We start from the raw sequence: 25,914 nt of genomic DNA, 5'->3' as shown, positions 1-25,914 counted from the left end.
ATGTCACGGCGTGTGGCTAAAGCGTATAGTGAAAGATCTGCTTTATTTATTTATTTATTTATTTATTTATTCAATACTGCCAGCCTTGGTACACTCCGGCAGGACGGGCAATACAGCGAGATACAAGGCATGGTAACATTTAGCACACAAATTAAAAGATAAACAAACCAAAGACAACACATGCATGATTCGAAAAAAATAGGCAAATTGAACACATTTTTTTTTCGCCTGAACTGCACATGCAACATTCAAAAGTCTTTATAAAAAATTTGGCAATGTTCTCAGTGCTTATTAGCCCACTCAAAGGAAGCTGGTTCCACTCAGTTATTGTTCGGGGAAAATAAGAATATTTGTACAAGTCTGTTCTGGCAAGATGAGGTGTTAAGGACTGGGCGTGATGTCTCGTTAATCACGTCACTAGTAGTTTTAAGTAAGGGTCCGGGCTCATTGATAACTTGTTATTTTTCAACAAAAAGAGATTTTCAACAAAAAGAGATATTTTAGTCGCAAAAGCTTTCTTCGAGTTTCCAGTGTCTATATGCCATTAACATTCATTAAAATTGTAGGGGAATCGATAGTGCGGAATTTAGAAAAAATAAAACGAACTGCTTTCCGCTGAATCATTTGTAATGCATGGATATTAGTTTTAGTGAAAGGATCCGACACTGTACATGCATATTCTAATTATGGTCTAATGATTGATGTATAAGCTAAAAGCTTAGTTGCGGAAGGGGCTCGTTTTAATTTATATGTAAGAAAACACAGTTTACGGCGCTTGAATGGTAGTTATGGTTTCTTGAAATGAATCGTGCAGTCCTCTTTTGGATGGATTCTAACATGGCGGCCGTGTTGTTATGATACAGACACCATATCAGGGAAGCAAATGCTGGCATGTATGCGCCACAGGAACTTGAGAGGTTGAATATGCATCACAATAGGCCCAGTCAAGTGTTGAAAGCACCGGAAGCCCAGACTTGGTGATTTTCTGTTTTGTAGCCTGTTCCTGTGTGGAAATGAGCTTTGTTTGGTGCTTGCTGGCGTTGCACAAAGCATAGTTGTGTGCAGCATACATTGGGCGCGTGTGCGGAGTAAAAGAAGCGGCAGTATACGTTACTGGTTGAAGAATTGGTCGAGCTTCATGGCAAAGCAAAAATTAGCGATCGCAATGCGTTTCCGTCCAGTGGTAGATATAAAAGGCACCGCGATCGAAGTGAGCCGTTGCTAGTTCCGTAGTAGTATTGGTAGTTATTCAGACACATTGCGCAACACAAACAAGAAAAAGAAATGCAAATGTGAAATTGTCGCGTTCACATCACGTTTTCGCAATCGAGGCGGGATTGAACAAAGAGGATTTTGTTCGCAATGCGAGTGGACTGAAGCTACATAAGAGCTGTACCAAACACTGCCACAAGACACAGTTTTAGTGGAACACGCAAAACTAAAGGAAGAGATTGCGTTTTTTTTCTGAAGTTGTTGGCAGTAGGATATTACCAATATACGTGTATCTTCCACATGAGCATACTTTTAAGCAGTACAGATTACCTTCGTGCAGTTTAGGCCGCCTAATATTTAACCCCTATCAATGCTATTCGCTATGACAGATCAATTGAACATGCAGAGTGCTGCGGCAGCTCGGCAGATAAATGAAGCTACACGCCTCACCAATCTCGGCTGCCGCGAGCCATCATAGCTGGAACAACCGAAATTTTTCCGCGTACGTCGATAAGTACGATCAGTCAGGAGGGCTGACATGGAATGTGGTTAGGATAATGAATTTTTATAGCGCAAGGGCAGCCTTGTCCAAAGAGCGCCATGGCACAAGGTATTTTTCTTTGCTCAAGGGTGGGTCCGACACCAATTTTCCGCGCACATCACGCCAGAAAAGCCTAGCACTAGGGCCGGGACAATCATGTACCGAGTGTATCGCCAGTGGGTACCCGGTGGCCCTGGGAATCGAACCCTGCACCTCTCGTATCGGATGCTCAAACCATTAGGCTACCGCTGCGGTCGACCTAGAATGTCAAGCGGAGTGTGCGTTTGGGTATGAATTTTGTTCCTGAAGGGAAAAACCTGCTAGTTGGGAAATTACCGCTGCTTCATCCATTTCAGTACTTACGAACTGTCTTCAACACGATTATGACAGGATCAGCTTCAAAAAATACGACAAACTCCATGTGGGTGATTTTAATATGTCCGGATTCGACTGGTGTTCCGGAAACTGCTACTCAAGCGTTGCAGCAGTGCCCAAAAACTAGAGATTTGCTCGAATTGGCTAACTTCGCAAAGCTGGAACAAAATAACTACCTATTGAATCCCAAAGGAAGCCCACTAGATTTAGCGTTGACCAACGTCGTGAAAGACGTTATTTCCGAGCCAGTGTTTTGACTTATCGCCGTTGATATCTGGCATCGCCCTTTCGAGGCTCTTCTGAATACTGGTCAGCTGTCATGCCCTATGATAAGAGCAAAAGCCACTATTTAAATCTTCACCGCTGTCTTGATGAGGTTGACTGCGCTAGCTTAGCGGTTTCTGAAGCTGCAGAAATCGTAACAAACGCTATGAAAACTGGAATGCTAAACTTTTGTACCAAAAAAGATGCTCAAACCGACTACCTATCCGCTCTCGTTCTCGAACGAACTTATGAAACACCTGTGTCGAAAGCTGCGTTATTACAGTCGATTTCGAACGATGCTACTGTAATTACGATAACAAAAACACACTGCATGTCAGAAGGAATGCAAGCGCCGCTACCACCGCGACCACACTGCTTACATACAGTCTATAGAAGAAAAGCTTTGGCATTCCCCTGAGGGGGTCAGGAAGTGCTCACGATAAGGCTAATTTAATCGGAAGAAATTCGAAGAAGGAATAGTTCTATGCGAAGGTCCTGATACAACCTACGACACCCAAGACGTATGTATGAGTTTGTTAAGCATTTCGCTTCAGTTTACGCAAGCGTTCCGACAATTGCAAATCCCTGCAATAACAACTGCTGTTCAAATCATTATTTACTGTACCTGCCCTTTATTCTTCCGACATAGCTGCAGATATTCGTGCACTATAAAAGTGTTGTGCCAGTACGCTCACGCCTGCCTTGACACATGTTTTAAACCTGTCTTTACGCACGAAAAACTTTTCAGCTCGCTGGAAGCTATCCAAACTATCAATACCCGTGCGGAAAAACAGGAGCCCTGACTAATGTGCACTACTATAGACTTATCTCGTTGTTTTCATCTCGCAGGTGATTTTCCAACGGTTTTTATTCCCCAACGTTCACCCTTACCTGAAAACTCGAATTAACTTCTAACAGCGTGGATTTTTTTCTCGGGCGTTGTGCCAAAACAAACCTTGCTCCTTTTTTTTTAAGGCGTAAGCCTAACTTGCCCGATTGAGCGAAAACCGGTGAGCCACTGTTCAGGCAGAACTGCTGTTTGCGGGCGTTTGAGGTATTAACTAAATAAAAGAAAAAATGCAGCGCAGTGAGCGACTCACCGTAGTTAATAAAACGGACACCATAACTTAATAACCTCTTTCTTTAAAAGCTTGCAATGACACCTTCATTTGCTGAATACAGGAACCCGAAAGTACTGCAGGTTGCTCCGAAAAAGTGAGGCCTGCACTAAGCTATTCGGCCTTTCACACTGTCGTTACCAGTTACTGCTTTGCACTCACAACCTTGAGCCGACAACGCGACTTTTGCGACAATAGTCATGATTAACACAGAGAGAGAGAGAGAGAAGTGGTAGAGGAAAGGCAGGGAGGTTAACCAGTAGATTTTTTAATAAACTTAGGGGTACGTGGAAAAGTATTAAAACCCAATTATTTCCTTCCTATCCCCCAAGGCGCTGAGCTTCTCGAAATCAAAAGCGGAACGGGGCCGGAATGCGCCATAGAAACGAGACCGCCACGGCCAGAACGGCAAAGTTCGCACCTTGCAGAGGTTGACTGTCTCCAGTACGAGGAGCAGGTGGCGCGGTTCTTCCTCGAAGTTCTCTCGGCCTTCCTCCTGGGAGTGGCTGCTCTCCTGGCTTCCCCCAGCCTTGATCTCCTCCTCGACCACGTTCCAGTAGCTCGCCTGCGGAGAGACGCAGAAACCGATGCCGTCTTTCTCGAGCATCACGCCTCGTCGTGAAGTTTGAGCGCTCACGTCAAGATCCAATTGCAGTTGTCACCGTGGGTAGGTTACAATGCAGTCAAAATACTTCACTGTACCGCGCAAAAGACCTAACTGTTTTCTAAGTGTGCAGTCTCGATATAAAGGCATGCTAGGAAAGATTCAATTCAATTCTTTATTTACCAGGACACTGGACGGTCTCCAGGGCTAAAAGTTGCTGCCTACAACTTGACTGGGCCCTGGAACCAGGACCTGGAGATGCTGCTCACTTGTCGACTCATCAGCACTGGTGGCGTTGGAGTCAAGTCTAACAATGCATGCCTCGAGGCATCAATAATGCGCAAGAATTTCGACACAAACAATTCGAAAGCTCTGATAAGACCGCCTGTGAGCAGTTGTAAGAATACATTTAATGACATCCGTGCACTACAGAAACAAGCTCTGTACAAGCACCTACGAGCATGAGGATGGAGACTACAAGCGAAAAATACGACAGCTAGCGATCTCAGGTTGTGGAGACATACATATATGTAGGGGAGTTCTCATTAGCTTGTGACTGTTAAGCGTATCGATGACTAGGTAATGTGCGTAACGTCATATAGCACTGGGTTTCCAGTCGGAGTGTTTGCTCAATTTTTACTAGGATACTCTGGTTTGTCTACTAGAAAAGAAATCTGGCAGCCTAAGGAACGAGACAGATTTTTATCTAGATAGAACTCTTGCGTAATATTTGTTTTGCTGTCTTCGTAGCATACTATTACATCAATCTCGTAGAGCAGTTTGGGTAACTCCGAAAAAGCCAGCCGAATATGAACGGAGCGCTTAGGCACGATTGGAAAACTTTTGGCACTCCAAACAGTTTAAGCAAAAAGAAAAGCTTTGCAGCCTGTCCACTTTGTGTTCGCCTTTAGAAGTAGCCTGCGACAGCAGCCCTGCAACTACTGGACGGCCGCCCGCATCCGACATCGGTCAACAACTGCTCTTACCATAAAAGGGAAGTGCAGAGGCAGGGGCACAACGTTGGTCCAGGGGAGCACCGCCTCCAGGTACCAGATGGCCACTGCGCAGACGCACGAGCTGGCGCCCATGGCCAACATGATGGTGAACGGCGTCACGTTGTCTCTGCCCAGCGCCTTTCGGTAGATGGCGGGCCAGCCGAAGGGCACGTCTGCGCAAGCGCGCATATGAGAACGTATACGTTTACCGGCCCGTCTACAGAAAGTGAGGAGTTTGTATGAGAGTCATATACATTATTATAACTGCCATACCGGTGACATATGACGCCCAAACCGAAAACAAGGCGAACAGAACGCTTGCATGCGGGCAAGTGAACTCTTGGCCGTCTTTTCAATTTATATATAACTTAAGATACTAACTACAATTCCCTATATATAGGCAACTGACTGCGGTATATTTAATCGCAGTGGGGCCTTTGCACTGAGGCATCTGACGGCAATACTGAGCGTAAAAACCACAGTACTAAAGGACGCTTGAGCTAGTAAACAATTACCAGCGCGCCTATTTAAAACCGATAGAAGGAGCAAACGCTAACAGTACAGGATAAAAGTACCTGAGACGCCCATAAAAAGAGCGGTGCTGAATGCAGTATTACCTTCTGCCGACACTGATGTCTGTTGCTAATCGCAAGTTTATGAGCGCCTTTCTTTTCGAGATTCGACTCATGTTTCTTTCATGGTGAATTCCAATCGCAGGCCCGGAGCGGTCTGCACGCTCTGTGACAGAGCGCCTGAATCCGGCGCAGAGCGCGCGACCTGAAATTGCGATTGGAGTACACTTGCTCTGACCAGAGCATGCAGGCCAGAGCATGTAGGGCGCCGTTAGCGCCGCTGAAAAAAAACGTCACGCAAACTTCCGGCCGGATCCGCCGATTTCGGCGGAGCAGTCCCGACTGCTCCACGGAGCAATCTCGGCGCGGCAACCGCTCCCTGTCTACGATTGGAAGACGCGATCCGTGCCTCAGATCTGCGTTTGGAATACAGTTGCTCCGAAAAGAGCAGGAAACGTTGCTCCAGAAGTGCTCCAACTCTGCGATTGGAAATCACCATAAGACTGTCACATATTTGTTAATAGGTAGTCCAGAGGCCAATTAAAAGCTACCTACAAACATTTACCACGCAAGAGAAACCAACTATGAACATTAAAATGGTTGGTAACTGAGCTGTTCGTTGGCACCTACTTCACGGTGGTTGCAACAGAATTAAAACGAATACAAAGAAAGGAACGAACAAATAGACGTGGACGAAACTGCAATTGTACTCCAACCGCCACAAAGGTGCAGTAGTACGTGGCGGTGGTGCCCAAATTAAAAAAAAGAAACGTGGCTTCGCACATGCTTACCAATGCCAAACCGCCGGCCATTTTTTTGTAGCGATAGGTACATTACGGTAGCATTTCGAGCTTTCGGCGTGGCGGCGCCGCCATCCCGTGGCTGCGTTGCCACGCTGTCACGTGGTTGGTCACGTGGTGCGGAGCAGCTGCCGGCGGTGAGGCGCCGTGGCTGATCACGTGGCCCTGGTTGGTCACGTGACCAGCCACGTGGTGCGGAGCAGCTGCTGCTGCCGGCGGCGCGGCGCTCCGGCGAAACCAAGCTGCCACAGCTGTGCGCATGTGCCGTGTCAAGTGGGACGAAAATGATGAAGGAACGCCCAGAGAAACGGAGCGGCGAAAGACTGACTTTGCAATTCAACTGAGCAAGTTCCACTTGGCCAGCTGTAGCTATCGCGCCAATCCGGGTTTAACCTGAGCTAAACCACCGCCAATTTTTCTTCTTTACTATGCGCTCATGCACTCACGAGCAGACATGCACGCCGTCAATACAGGAAGCAAGATGCGATAGCATGACCTTCCTGGTTTTCACTGCAATGGAAAGGCGGATATGCTTTGAAATATGATGGAAGCTATTTATTTATTTATTCGTTGATTTTTCAAACAAACTCAGAGCCCTCTGGGGGCATTACATGGGGGGGGGGGCATAAAGCAGAACACGAATCGTTCACACGCGCCCAAAGGAAAAACGTTGCACTCAAGTACAACTCAAGAGACATGTTTAGAAAGAAATATTCTTTAAAATGCACAATAAACAAACAAAAGATAAAGAACAGCGATTGTGGATGTGTCGTGTAACAAAGTAATTATGTCGCTGGAAGAATTAGGATTATAGATAAACTAGTAAAACTGAATGAAACAACGAAGGCTCGTATCATGGCGATCCTGGAGGGTAATTCATTTCAATCTTTTATTGATAAAGCTGAAGGTGATTTCTTGTACTTTTCCGTCCGGGCGAAGATAGCGTTAACTGTGCAGGCATGACCGATGCGCTGAGAGGCATGAGGTGATGCCAAGATCTGTGGCCTTAAAAGTGTGTCGATGGTTTACGCTTTGTCGTTAGAGGTGTTTTTCTTTTTCTTTTTCTAAGCGTCTAGTGAAGAGCCCACCACAAGTAAAGACGTCGCACAGCTTTTTACATACGTTTACAGGTGAACATTAGGCGCATACACTGTTAACTGCGGCCGACGCATGTGGTTACTGTAAATGCAAGCAGTCGAGTTGGAAGCCTAGAATTGCTGCCCAGACAAGCGCAGACACATGGCTGGAATATTTAGCTGCACACGCTGGTCAGAACTTAGTATCCGAAGAAGTAGAACAACGTGTCGAGAGAACTCGCGCTCTGTGTATTCCGTAAATTTAGTGCTCAGCAAGAGTCGCTATCTTCCACACTATAGGCAGTCTTGCTCCTTGCCGGATCAAGACTTTCCGGGCAATGCTCTGCTTTCTGGGGAAATCGTGCATGCCGGACAGGTTGCGACTTAACCGCAAGCACGTCCTTGGTCTTGGTCCTCGGTCTTTACTTTTACGTCCTCTCCTTTTTCATATATTATTGTCTTGGCCCATGTGAAATGTGACCAAGCAGAACTCCCTTCCGGTTGAAGTGACTGCTTTAGTTTCCTATCCTTCCCTCTTTCGTAGATATTGAGGAATCCGTCCAAGTAGAACAGATGCGCGGTGATGACATTTAGAATCGTGCCTTGTTCTGGACGACGCCGCTGGCAACTCTGAGAAGACTGTTGCAGGTAAGAATGTCCAGGAAAGATACAAAGGCTTCGTTTTTCTTCTTGTTGTGCCCTACGTGAATGGCAACTTGATATATATTCTTGAATAACGTTATCAGTGCAATTGTGACTCTCAATTAAAGCGTTTTTTATTTCCCCCCAAAAATATGTACAAAGAATATTCTATTCTGACTGAACAACTAGATAGTGAAGTCTTTTCAACGCCGCTCTCAGCTTACACCGCGTATCAGTTTCAATTCTGTTGTGAAATGGCCTTGAAAATGCAGCTGAAAAATCAAGATGTATATGTCTGCTAAAGAACTATGACCACTACTCAACAGCTGTCAGTTCGCATGGACTACTAACCTAATCCTGAGAATCAAGTGCACGAATTGGGCTTCGTCTTATCGCTTAAATGAAGTTATATTTATAACAACGAATCTCCTGTAAATGTCGTGAGGGCTGCCGCGGAAATCTTCGCAGAATGTCATGCTCGAAAGCAACCAAGTTTGGGTGGACAGAGTGTATCTGACTGGATCCAAGTGCTGACGAATATTTGGGCACCATTGATGTTCTATTTGTGGGCAGGCAATCCTGCTAGGTAGGCCAGACTAATAATAATAATTGGTTTTTTGGGAAAGGAAATGGCGCAGTATCTGTCTCATATATCGTTGGACACCTGAACCGCGCCGTAAGGGAAGGGATAAAGGAGGGAATGAAAGAAGAAAGGAAGAGAGAAGTGCCGTAGTAGAGGGCTCCGGAATAATTTCGACCACCTGGGGATCTTTAACGTGCACTGACATCGCACAGCACACGGGCGCCTTAGCGTTTTTCCTCCATAAAAACGCAGCCGCCGCGGTCGGGTTCGAACCCGGGAACTCCGGATCAGTAGTCGAGCGCCCTAACCACTGAGCCACCGCGGCGGGTAGGCCAGACTGTGCTCTTTCCATTGTTCGTTGCAGCCTGTAGCGCAGCGGAAGTGTTTCTTGAAACGGGACCATGAAGACACATGGACAAATAGCATACTGATTCAAGTGGAAAGGAAAGAAAAGGACTATGTACACGCTGTAAGCCTTAAGAGACGAAAGAGAAGAGGAGACCTCGTACCGTAGGACTCGTAGAACTCCACGATGCGGAAGAAGTAGTAGAGGCCGTGTATGGGCGCCACGGAGGTGGCGATCTTGGCGGCGCTCTTGGTGGCCACGTACGAAGACACCGTGCGCGCCGTCCAGTGCAGCGACAGGAACGGACCCAGCAGGGACACCGTCCACAGGATCAGGCCGCACGCCACACCCAGGCTCGCTGCACGCAGCGATATTAGAAAAAAAACTGAAAACTGAAGATTTCCACCAAATTGCTTGTCTGGTTGGGCTCGACAACTCATAATACACGTCTCCAACAAAAACGGTTTAATTTGAAAACCCAGCGTTTCGAAGCCGGATAGGCTATTTTTTTTTTTTCAGAGAGACTGGGGCTGTGGCTAGCGTATTTAAGTATACATGGCCGGGCAGCAAGGGGCCGAAAGCAGGAATTGAATGCGGCAATGTGAAGGGTGCCGGAGAAGGAGCCGAGCCGGCACGAAACGTCGGGTTTTCAAATTAAAAAAAGTTTTGTTTGGAGATGTGCCATAGTTTATTATACGCAGCGGTAACAACCGCATTATTCACGATTTGCATGTAGAGAAATAAATTACACTAATTAAGGGGTGCATCGTTATTCATAAAAACGCTAAAGGGACGTCTATCGGGTACGTACTGGTTTACTAAGCATCTTTCACGGTGCTCATTTCACAGATGTGTGCTTTATTCGCAAATGATTCATTTGGGCCCTACACAGGGTGTGTAGTGCGGAACGTTGAACATCTTTCATCCACAGGCCTGCGGTTGTAGTTGTTATTTTCCGCGAAATTCCAAAGTTTACGAATTTAATGACTATTTCACTTCAGCAATGCGTTTTAGGGCTTGTATCGCGATGAGTTTATGCACATTCACGTCCTAAACAAATCGGTAACGTTTTTGCATACGCACTACAAAGCTCACCTGAGATAACAACAAATATATTAAATGTACTTAGAAAAACAGTACACAGTATGCATGGCCTGAAGAAATAGTAGACAAAGAAGAATAACTTATGTTCGATAGAATAGAGGGTACTTAATGAACAATCGGTGGGAACGCATTTCTGCTGCAATTTCACCGAGTGGTACGCGTGTGTACAATCCGTTCTTACTACAAACGAAAACTAAGGAACAACAGTCATGGGGTATTTCGCCATGTGGTAAGTTGTGTGAGTGCAACACTGAAAGAAGAGTGCCTTGTTAACAGACAGTAAACCAAGGAAAATAACTGAACACACACGCTTTGTATTTCATACCTGCAGGACAAAGTTCTGGTTATGATCGGAAATGGGTGCCTCTTGGGTAATGATGAATAAAACTGGTATAGTAAAGCAGTATTGAAAAGGCTAATTTTCCCCCTAATAAGCAAGTGCAGTCCATGTCCAAAAGGAAAAGAAGTACGCTGTTAATAAGGTTAAGCTGTTCCTGCTTCCATACGGAAGCCTTGTTCACTTAGCGGAAAGCCAACGCGTAAGCAAATGCAGCATTTGAAAGAAAAATAAAAACGTCGAAATGGCTTTTGGACGTAACCAGCCATTAGTTACAGGCCACTTTTGTTGCGGAATGTAACTCACTTGTTAGTGAGCGATGACAACGTGTCATGTGACATTGCTACATGGCGGCGTCAGGGGTTGGAAACTTCTATATACACCATTGTCCAGCAAATACGGATGTCAGCTCCAATTCATCTCATAGCGGCCGAAATGAAGCCAACCTGAGCGTCGTATGGTCGTCATGACAGCAGTATCCAAAAGAAAACAAAAACATGAACACCGAGCGGGGCTCGAACCACCGCCGTCGAAAAAAGAGCAGCTGCCTATCTCGGTCGCTCCGACAATTCGGGCACGGCAGCAGCCTCATCGCGGTATGTGCGTGGGCAGGGATCGCGCCCTTAAGCATCAGTCCACCTCCAGCCGCCAGGTGCGCTGAAGTAGTTTTAACCGAAATTAACCAGAGTTTCTTACCCCTGGCGGCGTCATTGCATGCGGACGACAACCGCGAGAAAGGAATATGTGGGAGAGGAAGTCTGGCGATAACAGCTGTCGGTGTAACAGAACTCGTACTACTGAGCAGGTGAAAGGCAGGATCCTATTAAGAAGACAATAAAAAAACTTGACGTTGCGAAGCTCACGAGCAAAGGGAATTCCCCTTACAACTTCAAGCTAGTGGGGGAGGAGACAACACGCTGGCAAAGAAGGACCAGCGTGTCCGTGCGGCAGCATCACAGAGCACCATTGCTCTCACCGGTGTCGAAGAAGAGCGAGGTGAAGAGTCCGACGAGGATGTACCCCGAGTTGAAGAGCAGCATAGCCGAGAAGGCGATCATGGGGTTTGTGCGGAAGATGAAGGCCAGTCCACTGGGGCCGGTCACCTGCGTCATCATGGCCAGCACCAGCACGCTGCTCATGCTCCACGTGGTCATGGCGCACAGGTAGTGCACCACCCAGAACCAGGTGCGGGGAACGCCCATCCGACGCGTGTACAACTGCAAAGCCACCGAAGAGGACAATGGACACTGGGGTTACACAGCAGCCATCTACGGTTCAGTGTGGTGAATCAGTCAGAAATTCTGCCATTCGCAAGGCTCAGCTTAGCACTTTCTTGTTAGGAGTACTGATATGTTGTCCGTTGTTCCTTTGAGATTTCCAGTAATCATCTGCGTTGAAAGTAGTGTCTGAGAGGGAAGCAAACAACCCTACAACGGGTTGGGAAGTAGACGTGTTAAATTACTGCTTACAGCAGCGGAGGGAAAAGCTACAGAGTGCTTGCCAACGTTTCGACAAGAAGACAAGAAGTCTTGTCCAAACGAAGACAAGTCTTCTTGCCGAAATGTTCGAAAGCGCCCTAACGCTTTTTCCTCCCTTGTTCACTTTGCGAGTGTCAAGAAACCATCTGCCTGCCCTCTCTCTACCATGCTTATAGTAGGACGCAACTTTATTAAAAAAAAAGACAGCAACTGGTAACACTGGACCACGGTCCGCGGTGTCCTGTTTTAATCCCATGACCAATAACAACAATAAATAGAATTAGCTTCTAAATGTTTCACTGCGTTAAAAAAGCCAGAGGCACCAAAATTCTTGGGCTTATAATTTCGTCTGGTTTCTTCTTATTGAGGTAAAAAGAAAACAAGTTAACACGTTTCTTCTTTATGTAGCAAGAAAAGTTTTAACATCAGACTACTTTTTCATGGAGGAATTTTGTGCGGCGGTCCTGAATATGGGCAGACTTTCACTGCAAACTTGAATTGTATTCGACTGTAGAGTACCTGCTCCACAAGAACTTCTAGACTGTCTGCTCCAAAAGAATGATTGATTAGAAGGGCAAAGAGGTCGGCCAGAAAGATGAATATTTTTCCTGCTACTTTGCACAGGGAAATGGGAAGAGAAGAAAGAGTCGCGAAGGGTGACGATGTGCTCAGAAGAGAGATGGAAATATATACAGACACAATTGTTTTGTTGGCATAACAGTCGTGAGACGAGACCCCTGTCGCTCAAAAAGCGTGAAAACGCCCGCATTGCCTAGACAGCTTTCCAGCTGTCCTAACCAACACACTGCAGCAAGTCCTCCGAGAGTGGCCTGCTGTCTAACGCTTCAATAAAGCAGCCGGTGCAAGTCTTTCGCGTGCATACGGGCCACACCACTAGTACAGTCGTCCTAAATGCTGTCTAGAGACCCCAGCGGTGGCATAGTGCTTGAGCATCCGCCTCTTATGCGGGAGGTGCGGGGTTAGATCCCTAGCGCCGCCGGGTTCCCACCGGTGATACAATGGGTACAAGTTTTTATCTGCCTCGTGCTCGGCTTCTTAAAGGTGAAGTGCTTGGGAAATGGGTCTTTGACCCCACCTTGAGTAATCGAAAACACCTTGTGCCATGGCGCTCTTTGGCCACAGTTGCCCTTGCGCCATAAAAATCCATCATCATCATCTTAATGATTCTTATTAAAAAATCCCGCTGAAATTTTCGAAACGATAGAGAACAAATGTTCCGACCACCACTGACCAGAAGAAAGAATTGCTGAGCACTGCAGTCTGCTGAATTGGAGAAATGCGAAAGCATTTGCGTTCCAACGTTTTCTTTTTGCAAGTCATCGTTTTCATGTGACACTTATCACGTGACCCTTGGATGAAGTCTGCAACTTTTTGGAAGTCAATGTTGTCACGTGGCACTAATCATGTGACCTTATGTTGATGTCAGCAACTTTTTTTGTGTCATTAGGTTGTCTAAAATCACTACATATCCCCCAACACACTTCACCGTCTCACACCACGACGCGTTCATTTCATGCCTCGCTAACATGCTTGAATCAACGACCCTTCGCGGCGTACGCGTTGCGTGCCCGCCTCTTTATACAGAGGGCCTCGGTTCGAGCCACAACGCGTGCAAGTTTTTTTTCGAATGGTCATTCTCGTGCGGACACGCTCTGCCGACAGATCCGCGCCACTCATGTGACAAGAAATTCATTCGCATTAATAAAAATGGTTGTCTGCTTCGGATTCATGCAGTCCCTGCATATTGTAGTAGTAGGTCTCAGGTCCCTTCTCAGTACTGGTGGGTGGGTATTAGAACCTCCCCCCCCCCCCCCCCCCCCCCACCGACTTTAAGCACTGCTTAAGCGTAGCGCTAGGAGTGCCCCGGCGTGCTTTCAACATCCCTGTTTCACCTCCGCATTGCATCCCTCAATGCTATGAGGAAATTTAGCATTTTTCTCGGCTGCAAAGTTTTGAAAACTTTCTGAGGCAACGTATGCATACTCATTGCGTTCAGTAGAACAAAGTTAGTCAGTCAAAGATCGAGCAGTTGCTATTCCCTGGCTTTGGCTGTCCTTGTTGTCTTGGTGTGCTCAAAGAGTACATTGTGGGAGTTAAACTAGGCCACTGATATTCTCGGCAGTTTCCGAAAAGCTCTCCATCATTTTCACTTTATGCAAGAAGGCAATCAGCATGTATATTAAAAGGCATTCCATTTATAGCTTTTCTGCTTGAATGCACTGCATTCCTCACAACTGCGTCCCTGGATCAGATATTCCGGCTCTAGGGACCGTCCGGCAGTTATTTGTTATTAAAGCGAAGGCTTTACTAGGCTATGTCGGCGGGGATCGTGTCCGAAAAATGTGTCGGCAGCAGTTGTGGGCAACTCAGAAGAGGTAGCGTCAAACTATAGTGGTTGTAATCGAATTAGGATGATGTGAGGATGCCGCCCGAAAAAAATTTCGGAATCGAATCTATAGATAATTATTCAGAGCAAAAAATGTCTAAAAAAGAGTGGGCGGGCGAAAGCAAAATTGGCGCCAAATTTCAAAATGCCGAAAGTATGGGGCCACGTGACCGGAACTGTGGGCGGAACCAACGCGTGGCGCCAAATTTGAAAGTCTGAAATGAATACGGAGATGAAACGAGGAAAAATGTGCAGTTAATCCAAATTTAATCAATTGTAAGACTGGCCTTCGGCTTCGGAATTTTCAGAGGCTGGCGCTTAACGAAGAATACGGCGACAAGCGCCGAACGCTCCGTCCCTCGTACGTGCTCTGGACTGACCGCTGCCTCTGGTCTGTACGAGGACTGTACCGCTGGTTGTTCGCGACGCAGTGCTTTGCCAGACGTTCCTTATTGCAAGTGGTGGAGATGCCAACGATCCGCTCACCCTGGAGCTTGCAACCGCGCATTGCCTACCACCTCTGCAATGCCTGAGACCGTAACCCAAACAGCATCACCGCTTCCGTCGGCTGTCTTCTGGTCTGGCGCCGCGCGGCAGCATGATCTGGCCATCTTCAGCGGCATAGATGACACGGATGTGGAGGATTGGTTGGCCTGCTATGAGCGCGTAAGTGCATACAATAAGTGGGACGACAGCGTCAACCTTACCGATGTTATATTGTTTCGCCGTGGACTACATACCTTCATTCTGCGGCGTGGAGTCCTCTACAAGCGCAACTTTGACAGCAAAAAAGAGACGTTTCTGCTTGTTGTGCCATCCCAGTTACGCTCCGAAATCTTAAGCGCTTGTCATGATGAACCATCCGCCGGCCACTTGGGGGTTAGTCGCACACTGGCAAATATTCGGCTTAAGTATTACTGGCCCAATTTACTCCCATCCGTGCGTAGATACGTAACAACATGCCGGGATTGCCAACGGCGCAAATCTCCTCCTCTGAAGCCAGCCGGCTTTCTGCAGCCCATAGCATCAGCAAAGACCCCTTTTCAGCAAATTGGCATAGACCTCCTCGGCCCTTTTCCGAAGTCGACCAGAGGAAACCGGTGGATTGCGGTCGCGACAGATTATTTGACCCGATACGCTGAGACCACGTCACTTGCAAACGGTACTGCTGCTGAAGTCGCCGACTTCTTCGTCCACAACATCGTCCAGCGTCATGGCGCTCCTGCAGCTATCATTACTGGCCGTGGAGCTGCATTTACGGCCAGCTTCACTCAGGCTGTACTCAAGCTCACGCACACCAGCCATAGACGTACAACAGCCTACCACCCGCAGACAAATGGCTTGGTAGAACGCCTCAACAGGACCTTGACCGACATGCTTCCCATGTATATTGATATCGAGCACAAGACATGGGACGAAATTCTCCCATACGCAACATTCGCGTATAATACCGCGCAGCAAGAGACGACGCAGTTCACTCCGTTCGAATTAGTCTTCGGTCGACAGGTTACCACCCCCTTCGATGCTATGCTACCCGTGGACCCCCCTAACAGTGAGAGTGAACTTGTTGTCGACGTCGCCACCTATGTTCAGCGCGCGGAAGAAGCACGGCAACTGACCAGACACCGCATTCACCGTCAGCAGCAGATCGATGCTGACCGCTACAACCTTGGACGCCGCTACGTTACCTACCACCCAGGCGACTATGTGTGGGTTTGGACGCCCGTTCGTCGTCGCGGGCTGTCCGAAAAGTTACTGCGCCGCTACTTCGGCCCCTACCTTGTTGTCCGCCGCCTCAGCGACGTAACGTACGAAGTTGCACCAGCCTCGCCAGCTCGTTCATCGCACAACGGCAAGCGCAGCGACGTTGTGCATGTGGTGCGAATGAAGCCGTACTACGAGCGACCCCCCGAGTGACTTTCCGGCTGCATGTAGTCATATTCCGTGATGTCAGACTCGTGGTGTACCTCTTGAACACTTTTTCTCCCCGCTATTCGGTCTGACGGTAACACCGCATCGGGGCGATGCTCCTGAAGAGGGGGCAGTGACACGAGGATTGGAAGTAGAAGAAGAAAGAGATCGCAGCCTCTAGAAGTAGACGACGCTGGGTGCTGACGTGTTCTTGCTGGTGCTTGGCTTCGAGCTCAACTGTGGTGTCCTGGTGGTGCCTACGTGGTCATCTCTGGTGAGGCCGTTCTGTGTGGGGGATTTGGCCAGGTCTCAGGTTAGGTCTGTAGGCCAGGTTAATGTGCATTTGAGGGTGCGTTTGGCTCAGGTATGTCGCTGACCTCCCCGGGTGGAGGGACGGCAACCTGGTTTGCCAGCTTGCCCACCCAAAGCTTGCCGCTAGAAAATTTTCGTAAAAATGGAATTGACATCATCCCTGTGGCTCTCGTGCCGATCGGTGAGGGAACGATCAAGATGAAAAGCCCCAAGGTCCTTCAGCAGGAGCTAAGATCTCTCACTACCCACTACCTCCAGTTCTCTGAGGTGCGACCGTTCGGCCGGAGAGGCATTGTTTGCAGGTCCGCTGACATTGATTGTGTCACAGACCTGCTCCAGTGCAAAATATTTCAGTCCTTAGCGGTTAAAGCCTTCATCCCGGAACAGCTCGCATGTTCCAAAGGTATTGTTCGTGGCGTGGACCCAGCATCTTCCCCGCAGGATATACTGGAGGAGTTTCAGGATGCAGGTGTGGGGGTTCTTTCTGTCTACCGGTGCAGTAGAGAATTCAATGGTGTGCGTGTTGCGACAGAGTCAGTTATCACTACGTTTGCTGGTTCCTCCTGTCCTTCTGAACTCAAGGTTTGGCCGATAGTGTATCGTGTGGACCCTCTGCAGCCCCGTCCTCTTCAGTGCAACAACTGTTGGCGTTTCGGTCACAGTGGTAAAGCGTGTAAGTCGGCGACCCGCTGCCGGGTTTGTGGAGAAGGGCATTCAGATGACAGCTGCGCCTCTGATCAGCCCCAGTGTTGCCTATGCAAGGGCAACCACTCAGCTGATGATGTCAACTGCTCGAAACGAGCCGACGAACAAAGCCTGCTCGATATCATTCAAGCGAAACGATGTTCGAGAGCAGATGCTTATGCACTTCTGGATCGGAGGGATAATACATATGCCAGCCGTGCCCGAAGCTCTGTTGCTGATATACCGTCAAGTTTGACTACTTCAATAGTGTCCTCAGTAGAACAGGCTCTTTCTGTGGTGGTCGAGCGAATGCTGGGCAGTTTCACCGACGCTCTATCTCAACTTGTTGCTGACCAATCTCTGCCTACTGAATCACATGTTTCGGCGGCTACGCCGGCATCACTCCCGAGTACTGCTAGTAAGAGTCATTCCATGTCGCCTCCTACCGTGCCCCAAGTACCGCCTGCCAACAGCGCTCCTGACAGTGTCGCTCACGTAGATCCTTGTAGCATGGACGTTGAAATGCTCACCACTTCCCAGAAGCGTCGAGCTTCTTCCTCACCCTCGAAGTCAGCTGTTCCGCAAGTCAAAGCAAAGAAAGGACCCCCCAAATTAATTCCCCAGACTGATGTGCTGAAGGAGGCTGTTGATGCCTCTTTAACCAGTCGATAATCATGGCGGGTCTAAAAGTTATGCAGTGGAATTGTCGCTCCGTACTTTCTTCTTTACCGGATCTTGAATTACTTGTTCATAAACATAATCCAGATATTGTGATTTTACAAGAAACGTGGCTCTCTCCACTTAAATCATTCACATTTAAAAAATTTCGAGTTTTCAGGGTAGATCGCGTTAATGGCAGGGGTGGTGGGTTAATAACTATGATCTCTACGAAAATATGTCACCGGGCATCAATCTCGCAGACAGTTATGCGCCCTGACTGTGAGTTGTTGGCGGTTGAAATCTCCCTTCCACAGTGCGCCAAAGTCACTATTGCTAACGTCTACTTCCCAATCGGTGTTCACAGGACAGACTGTTTGGACACCTTACTGAGCGGCGCAAACAGCACAGTCATCGCAGGAGATTTTAATTCGCACCACAGTGCCTGGGATAGTCGCTCTGACTCCTGCGGCCAGCTTCTGTGGTCCTGGATGTCAATGAATGCAGTGCGCTGCTGTAATTCCGGAGCAGTAACCTTTATGCGTGGAGGATCCCGTTCGATCATAGATTTAACATTAGCATCTCGTGGGGTTGGCGTATCTGCATGGTCAACTGAAGAATCAGGTACATCTAGTGACCACTTTCCAATAACCTTTTCTATTATATCCTCGCCTATCAGAAAAGGTGGTGCAACCATGAAATTTCTAAACCACATTATGTACAAAAAATTGATATCTGCCTCACTCCCCTCCATAGTTAGCTCAGGTCGAGCACAAAGAGCTAAGCGGACAATTACCTTTCTGCAAGATGCTGCTGAGAGTTCTGTATTCTCGGTGTGCACTACTGCTCCTGCCAGACAGCCGTCTCCTTGGTGGACGGAGGAGTGTGAGAAAGCTTATCGTCGTAGAAAAGCAGCCTGGAAAAGCCTTTCCTATAATCAGAGCCCAGCTAATTGGATAAATTATAAGTTCTTCTCTGCATGTTTCAAAAGAACTGTTAAAAAGGCAAAGGAGGATTATAATCAAAATTTAAACACGTATCTCTCAAAACCCCAGAATAAGAAGGCTCTCTATAGATTCATGGCGCAGAATAACAGCTCTCCGGCCTCCAATCGCATAAGGTCAATGGTAATGTCTCCGCAGGAGGCTAAGCAAAACCTTGAACGCCTCGCGCAGGGGCTGGCCTTACGTTTCCAGGCACAGAAAGCAGAACCTTTGCACACTCTCACCCCCAGCTCGGACTATCCTGAGCTTGACGTGTCGGAGCTCCTGCAAATTGTTTCCTCGATGCACTCTGCTGCTCCGGGATCTGACGGGATTACTGTGGGCATGTTAAAGATTTTAGCGCACGACTTTCCAACTCACCTTCTAGATATTGTAAATGCGTCATTGGAAACCTCTTGGATTCCTCACAGTTGGAAAATTGCGAAAATAATTTTACTTTTAAAAAATGCAGACAATGGATTTCAATTAGACAATATTCGGCCGATTGCTTTAACCTCAAATTTATTAAAGCTAATAGAAAGAGTAGTACACAGTCGCCTCACAAAGCATGTTCATCACATTAACGGCCTCAGCCCCGCACAGATTGGCTTTCGTCGCGGTTGTTCCATATGGTCCGCGCATGTGGATCTCGAGAGCCGAATACGACTCTCAATGCGCCAGAGAGAAGTTTCGGCCTTGGTGACGCTTGACGTTGCGAAGGCCTATGACTGCGTGGAGCACACAGTCCTCATTAACAAGCTTGCTCAACTACAACCACCGCATTACCTCTACGCCTGGATTTGTGAATTTCTAAAAGATAGATTTTTCTTCTGTACAGACGGATCTTTTTGTTCTAATACCTATGGTCAATCAAGAGGTGTGCCGCAAGGCTCTGTTCTTTCTCCGCTGCTTTTCAACATATTAGTTCGGGACATCCCCATTCATCCTAACGTTACAGTTTATGTATACGCAGATGATATAGCTTTTTTCGCATCAGCAAATGATATTCATGTGCTCTACGGGTATTTGCAGGCATATCTGAATGCTCTTGAAGTCTGGTTGGACCAAATCAATTTATCACTTAATGTCAGCAAATGCGGCGTGCTGGTATTTCCACCCGACGCTCCTATGTACATCTCGCTAGCCTACCGCTCCACTCCAATTCCGCAGGTGGAGTCGGTTAAATACCTAGGTGTTACTTATGACCAAAATTTGGACTGGCGACACCATATTAAGAATAATGTTATTAAAGGGGAACGTGCACTGGGCCGTTTGACCCGAGTTGGCAATAAAAAGTTTGGCATGCGTCGTGACACGCTACTGTTGCTCTATAAGGCTTATATGAGACCGATTCTGGAATTTGGTTGCCCCTTGTTCTCTGGTAGCGCGAACTACAAGCTGCAGCCATTAGCCTTACTGGAAAGACGTGCCCTACGGCTATGCCTCGGGCTCCCAAAATCAGCTTCCAACGCTCTCCTTTATCTGGAAGCGCGTATCCCCAACCTCTATTCCCGCTTCCAACTTCTAACAGTGCGTACTTTCCTCAAGTCTTTTGACCCGGCCCCAGGCGTTAGTATTCCAATTTTTGTATCCCAACCACACCTTTTTTTGACTAATCACTGGCCACGTTATCAGCTTCCGCAAGTTAGGTTCACGCAGAATCTGTTAGCTCCGCTTCAGGTTGATCTGATCTCCTTGCAACGAGTTGCTGACACGCAGGCTGATCCCGTCTTCTATTACGACTTTATTTTCCCGTCCCATGCGAAGCATATGCCCGCCCATACCCTAAATGGTCTTCTTTCTGAACACCTACAGAATTTTCCACATCATACTGTTCTCTCCACTGATGCCTCCGGCAGCTGTGAGAAGGCGGCGATTGGCATATATTCGCAGGATCTAGATTGGAGCTACTCCGTTCGTATCCCTGATTATACTCCTATATTCTTCGCAGAGTTTTTGGCCATTGGTTTGGCTCTTCTCAAAATTCCCAGACATGTCGCACGGGTTCTTATTCTCACAGACTGCCTTTCAGTTATTGTCTCTCTCCAAAATTCGGAAAAATCTTTCTTGACTCGTTCACTTAGGTTTTTTGTTCCGAGCACAGTGCGCGAGATCCGTTTGGTCTGGGTACCTGGGCATTCAGGCGTCTATTTTAACGAGGTGGCTGATTTATTGGCAAGGTCAGCTCTCAGCGCACCTGTAATATATCCCGTCCCTCACCTCATTCTGTTAGCAGCTTCACGTTTCCAGCGGTTTCAACATATTTCAGCCACTTTGAGTGATCCGTTGCTGAATACCGTGGACTTTCAACACCTAAAGTACCCATGGAATATCCGGTGGTGTAAGTCAAGGCTTTGTGAAGTGTCCATGACGCTCCTGCGATGTAGAATACCTCACTTAAACTTGTACTTATGCAGGTGCGGGTTCGCTGCGACAAACCTTTGTGTATCATGTGGGCAAGTTGAATCAATCGATCATTTTCTCCTCTCTTGCCGGCGGTTCGCGGTTCAGAGAAAGCAATATCTGGAGGTTCCTCTTTCGAGACTAGGACTGCCTCTGTCTCTTACAGTTCTTCTATCGTTCGGTGCGAGTGCCAAGGGATTCCCGTTAAGCAGTGTATGCGGCTACCTTCACGATTACATAAGTGCAACTAATCGATTATCTTGTTAGCTATACACAAAATTCTTTCGCATGTCCAAAAAAGGCTAGATTGATTCTATTCCGGATGACTCATACCTCTTGAATTCATTTTATTTTTCCCAATTTTTTTTAATCTTGATTCAGTCTTCTGACGTTTCCTTCCCCGCGCAAATGCTTCATTGGCATTCTACCCTATACCTTGGCCAATCCCCCCCACGTGGGTATGTGCCATATTACTTGAGGAGAAGAAGAAGAAGAAGAAGTAGACGACGCTGAAGTGTAGGTCCGTTTCTCTGGTGCCCTCGTTCAGCTGCTGCAGTTCCTTTTCAGTGTAACAACTGTTACAATATTTTACTTGAGCGACGTAGCCAATCTCTGGTTTCGAAATTACGAGGCTGACATCTCCAGCTGGGCCGCTCTTAAAACCAGCCTGACAGAACTCTTTGGCCGTCCCGCATTGCGTACGCTTCGCGCCGAGCAACGCTTGCTAAGTCGGGCCCAGCAAACCGGTGAAAACTTCACCAGGTATATAGAAGATGTTGTTGACCTCTGCAAGCGTATCAACCCTTCTATTAGCGAGGCCGACAAGATCAGATGTATTATGAAAGACATTGAGGATGATGCCTTCCAGATGCTCGTCCCCAAGGATCCCCAGACTGTTTCCGGTGTCATCGACTACTGCCAAACTTCGATGAGCTGCGCAAACAGCGCCTTTCTACCCGGCGTGCAGGCTTTCAGGAGGCCACACTTTCCAGCTTGACTTTCCCGGCGGACGGTGTTCTAGACCAACCGTCACTCCTCCAGCGCATCCAGCAGTTTGTACGTGAGGAAGTCGCACGCCAGCTGTCTTTGTCTACCTGCCCGCCTCCGCCTGCGCCGTCGCTCAATCCCAGCCTACAGCGTGTAATCGAGGAGCAGGTTGCTGAAGTCCTGCCACCTCCTCCTCAGTCACCCCTGATCGCGGCTCCTCTGACGTACGCCGATGCCGCGGTGCGGTCGCGGCCCTCACCTGCTGCCCCTGTCTACAGGCCACCTAACCTACTGTTAGAACCGCAGCGATCTGCGACCCCACCTTATCGTCCGGTTGCCCGACCCCGTTCACAGCCGCAGCCACTCAACCCATGGCGCACATAATAAAACCGCCCTATTTGCTACGCCTGTGGCGTCGCTGGCCACGTGGCTCATTTGTATCGCCGTCGTGATCACTGTCCTTACGATTATAGGCGTAAGCCGACCAGGGACGTAGCCATGGGGGGGGGAGGCTTATGGGGCTTCAACTTACCCCCCCCCCCGACAAAAAAAATTGTTCTAGCTGTAACGCACCGCAGACCAAAACAACCACCGGCGCCGGAAGTCATTCTGGATTTTGTCACCTAATGCCTTTTTCAGACTAGAAAAGACGTTCTGCCGCAAACGGGCAATTACGGGCGTAAACGGGCAATTACGAAAATGTATGACTGTTCATACCGCAGAAACTTCTGCCGTTCATTGTAACAGTTAGCATCATGATTAAAATTACCATGAGAATACGAAAATTTTGAGGACATCAATAACCGATTTTGATTAATCTTGCTCATTGAAAGCCCTGCCCACGCGGTGTTTCCCAACCTACACACTGGGATATTGATTATTTCAACTTGCGGCATAATTTGTGGCTTTCGTTTGCCCTTCTCTTTCCTTTTTACCTACTTGCTTTTACCTTTTCTTTGAATCAAAGGAATACCCTTCTGTAATTATGGGCGCAGAATAATTGTCACTGTGCAGGCACTTAAAAAATACATACTTTCGTATTAATTTCTGCATTGTTCCTCTATTATTCTAACCATATGTTGCTGGCGCGACTTCAGCATGGCCAAAGTACATATGGCGAGTTCTGCTATCATAGTTTTGTTCTTGCCTGGATCGTCTGTCTTTCCGTGTGTAAAGTTTACTATCTGCGATTGCGCAAGATGTTTATTTGCCCTGTTTGATGCATCGCATACAGTGAATTTTGGTTAGATACGTAGATTTAATGGAGAAATACGTGTATTTAAATGTCTTATTGCGATATTTTGTGCATACATACAGTGACTGTTTCCAGTGACACTTCCTTGCCCTTTATCAAGTTGTATCTCCGCATTTCTAATACTCCATTATATCTTCGCACTTCTAATGTATATTTTGCAGAACTCCTCGGGTATACATGTGCTCGCTGTTGTAAATAAAATTTCGGTGCAATTACTTGCAATACGAGACCGGTGACAGCTGCTGCGGCGCTGTATATACACAAGAACGAAGGACAGCGCCATTGAGATTTTTCCCTCACCGTTGGATATGTATAAAAATCTAAAGGTTCTTGAACGACAAAGATTCATTAAAATATTTGTCCTCTGCTTGCTCATTTCATGTCCTTTACGTTTTTCACATCAGCGCCATGCGCTGCTTTGCTGGTTTCGGACGTCTGAACAGGATTACACGCAAGGACTTTTACCCTCTCCCCCGTATCGACGATGCCCTCGACTGCCTGCAGGGCTCTGAGTTCTTTTCTTCATTGGACTTGCGCTCCGGTTACTGGCAAGTGCCGATGGCGCGCCCTATCGCCCAAAAACTGCATTCGTCACACCCGACGGGATGTATGAATTTAATCATGCCCTTCGGCCTCTGCAATGCACACGCCACATTAGAGCGCATGGTGGACAACATACTTTGAGGGCTCAAATGGCACACATGTCTTTGCTATCTAGACGACGTTGCGATCTTTTCCCCGGACTTTTCGTCTCACCTCCAGCGCCTTGAGACCGTTCTTCGCTGCCTGGCCGACACTGACCTCCAACTCGATTTGAATTCCAACTCAAACTCCAACTCCTGACCACTCCACCAATTCTGCGTCACTTCGACCTTTGTTCTCCGACGGAACTCCACACCGATGCCAGCAGCGTCGGCCTCGGTGCAGTACTCGCTCAGCGCAAGCAAGGCTTTGACGAATACGTTGTCGCTTATGCTAGTCGGACACTCACAAAAGCTGAAGCCAACTATTCTGTCACCGAGGAGGAGTGTTTAGCCATCCTTTGGGCAATCGTCAAATTTCGCCCCTACCTGTACGGGCGCCCTTTTGACGTTGTCACCGATCACCACGCCCTCTGCTGGTTGTCCTCTTTGAAAGGTCCCTCTGGTCGACTGGCGCGCTGGGCTCTGTGACTCCAAGAGTACCACATTCGCGTTATCTATCGTTCCCGCCACAAACATGCCGATGCTGATGCCCTCTCACGTTCCCCTGTACCATCTGAGGCAGTGTCTTGTATATCCGCCCTGCCTTCTTTGACGTTTGAGTCCACTGATATGGCTTCCGAGCAACGCAAAGTCCGACGGATCACTTGCCTCTTAGATCTCTTATGTGGCCAATCGTCTCCACCTCCTTCCCGTGCTCTCCGTCGTCAGTACCACCATTTCGCCGTCCTAGACGAGCTTCTTTACCGCCGCAACTACCTTCTGGATGGTAGCAAGTGACTTCTTGTCATTCCGACCCATCTGCGCTCCTTCATTTGCTCTTCCTACCACTATGATATCCAGTGTGCCCATGCCGGGTTCTTGAAGACCTTAACCCGTCTACGACCGCGGCACTACTAGCGTGGGATGTCCCGTAATATTCGCCAGTTCGTTCAGTCCTGCCCCGCATGCCAGCGCCGAAAAAATCCCCCTCACCGATCCGCCGCTCCTATGCGGCCGCTGCCTTGCCCAGCGCATCCCTCCGAGCGTGTTGGCATTGACCTCTACAGCCCTCTTCCCAGCACATCAGCCGGGAACCGCTGGATCATCGTTGCCATCGACCACCTTACACGCTACTCTGAAACGTCGCCTTTACCATCCGCCACAGCACATGACATTGCATCATTTATCCTCCATAGCATCATTCTTCGCCATGGTGCTCCCAAAGAGTTGCTCAGTGATAGAGGTCCGGCCTTCCTTTCTGATGTTGTAGAAGCTCTCCTTCAGGAATGCAACATCGTTCACCGCACCACCTCCGCCTTCCATCCGCCGACAAATGGCATGGTTGAGTGTTTTAAACGCACCCTTGGCGACATGCTGGCCATGTATGTTGCTCCCGACTACTGCAATTGGGACCGCGTTCTCCCTTTTGTCACATACGCTTATAACTCCGCTTCTCAAGCCACCACCGGATTCTCTCCGCACTTTCTCCTGTACGGCCGTGAGCCTTCTTGCACCATGGACACCTTTCTACCTTGCCGCCCTGACGCTACCGAATTTAACACTCTTTCTCAAGCCGCAACTTGCC

At 48.0% G+C, this 25,914-nt stretch overlaps 2 protein-coding genes across 2 annotated transcripts in view; both read right to left on the bottom strand.

Moving 5' to 3' along the window:
* LOC144133941 (phospholipid-transporting ATPase ABCA3-like) overlaps positions 1-5,298 on the bottom strand; it is a gene marked incomplete at its 3' end in the record, with an annotated part of 28,864 nt that extends 23,566 nt beyond the window's left edge. The window contains exons 1-2 of the mRNA XM_077666989.1: positions 5,101-5,298; positions 3,932-4,075 (exon numbers count right to left, since the gene is read on the bottom strand). Coding sequence (XP_077523115.1) covers positions 3,932-4,075; positions 5,101-5,298 — 342 coding nt within the window. The remainder of the gene's footprint in view (positions 1-3,931; positions 4,076-5,100) is intronic.
* Positions 5,299-6,923: 1,625 nt separating this feature from the next.
* The window catches only part of LOC144133940 (uncharacterized), a 42,856-nt gene continuing 23,865 nt past the window's right edge, over positions 6,924-25,914 (bottom strand). The window contains exons 5-7 of the mRNA XM_077666988.1: positions 11,546-11,786; positions 9,292-9,486; positions 6,924-6,991 (exon numbers count right to left, since the gene is read on the bottom strand). Coding sequence (XP_077523114.1) covers positions 6,924-6,991; positions 9,292-9,486; positions 11,546-11,786 — 504 coding nt within the window. The remainder of the gene's footprint in view (positions 6,992-9,291; positions 9,487-11,545; positions 11,787-25,914) is intronic.

Source organism: Amblyomma americanum, chromosome 5, assembly GCF_052857255.1.
Source record: "Amblyomma americanum isolate KBUSLIRL-KWMA chromosome 5, ASM5285725v1, whole genome shotgun sequence".
NCBI classification, from domain to species: domain Eukaryota; kingdom Metazoa; phylum Arthropoda; class Arachnida; order Ixodida; family Ixodidae; genus Amblyomma; species Amblyomma americanum.
This window is presented reverse-complemented; position numbering and strand designations above follow the sequence as displayed.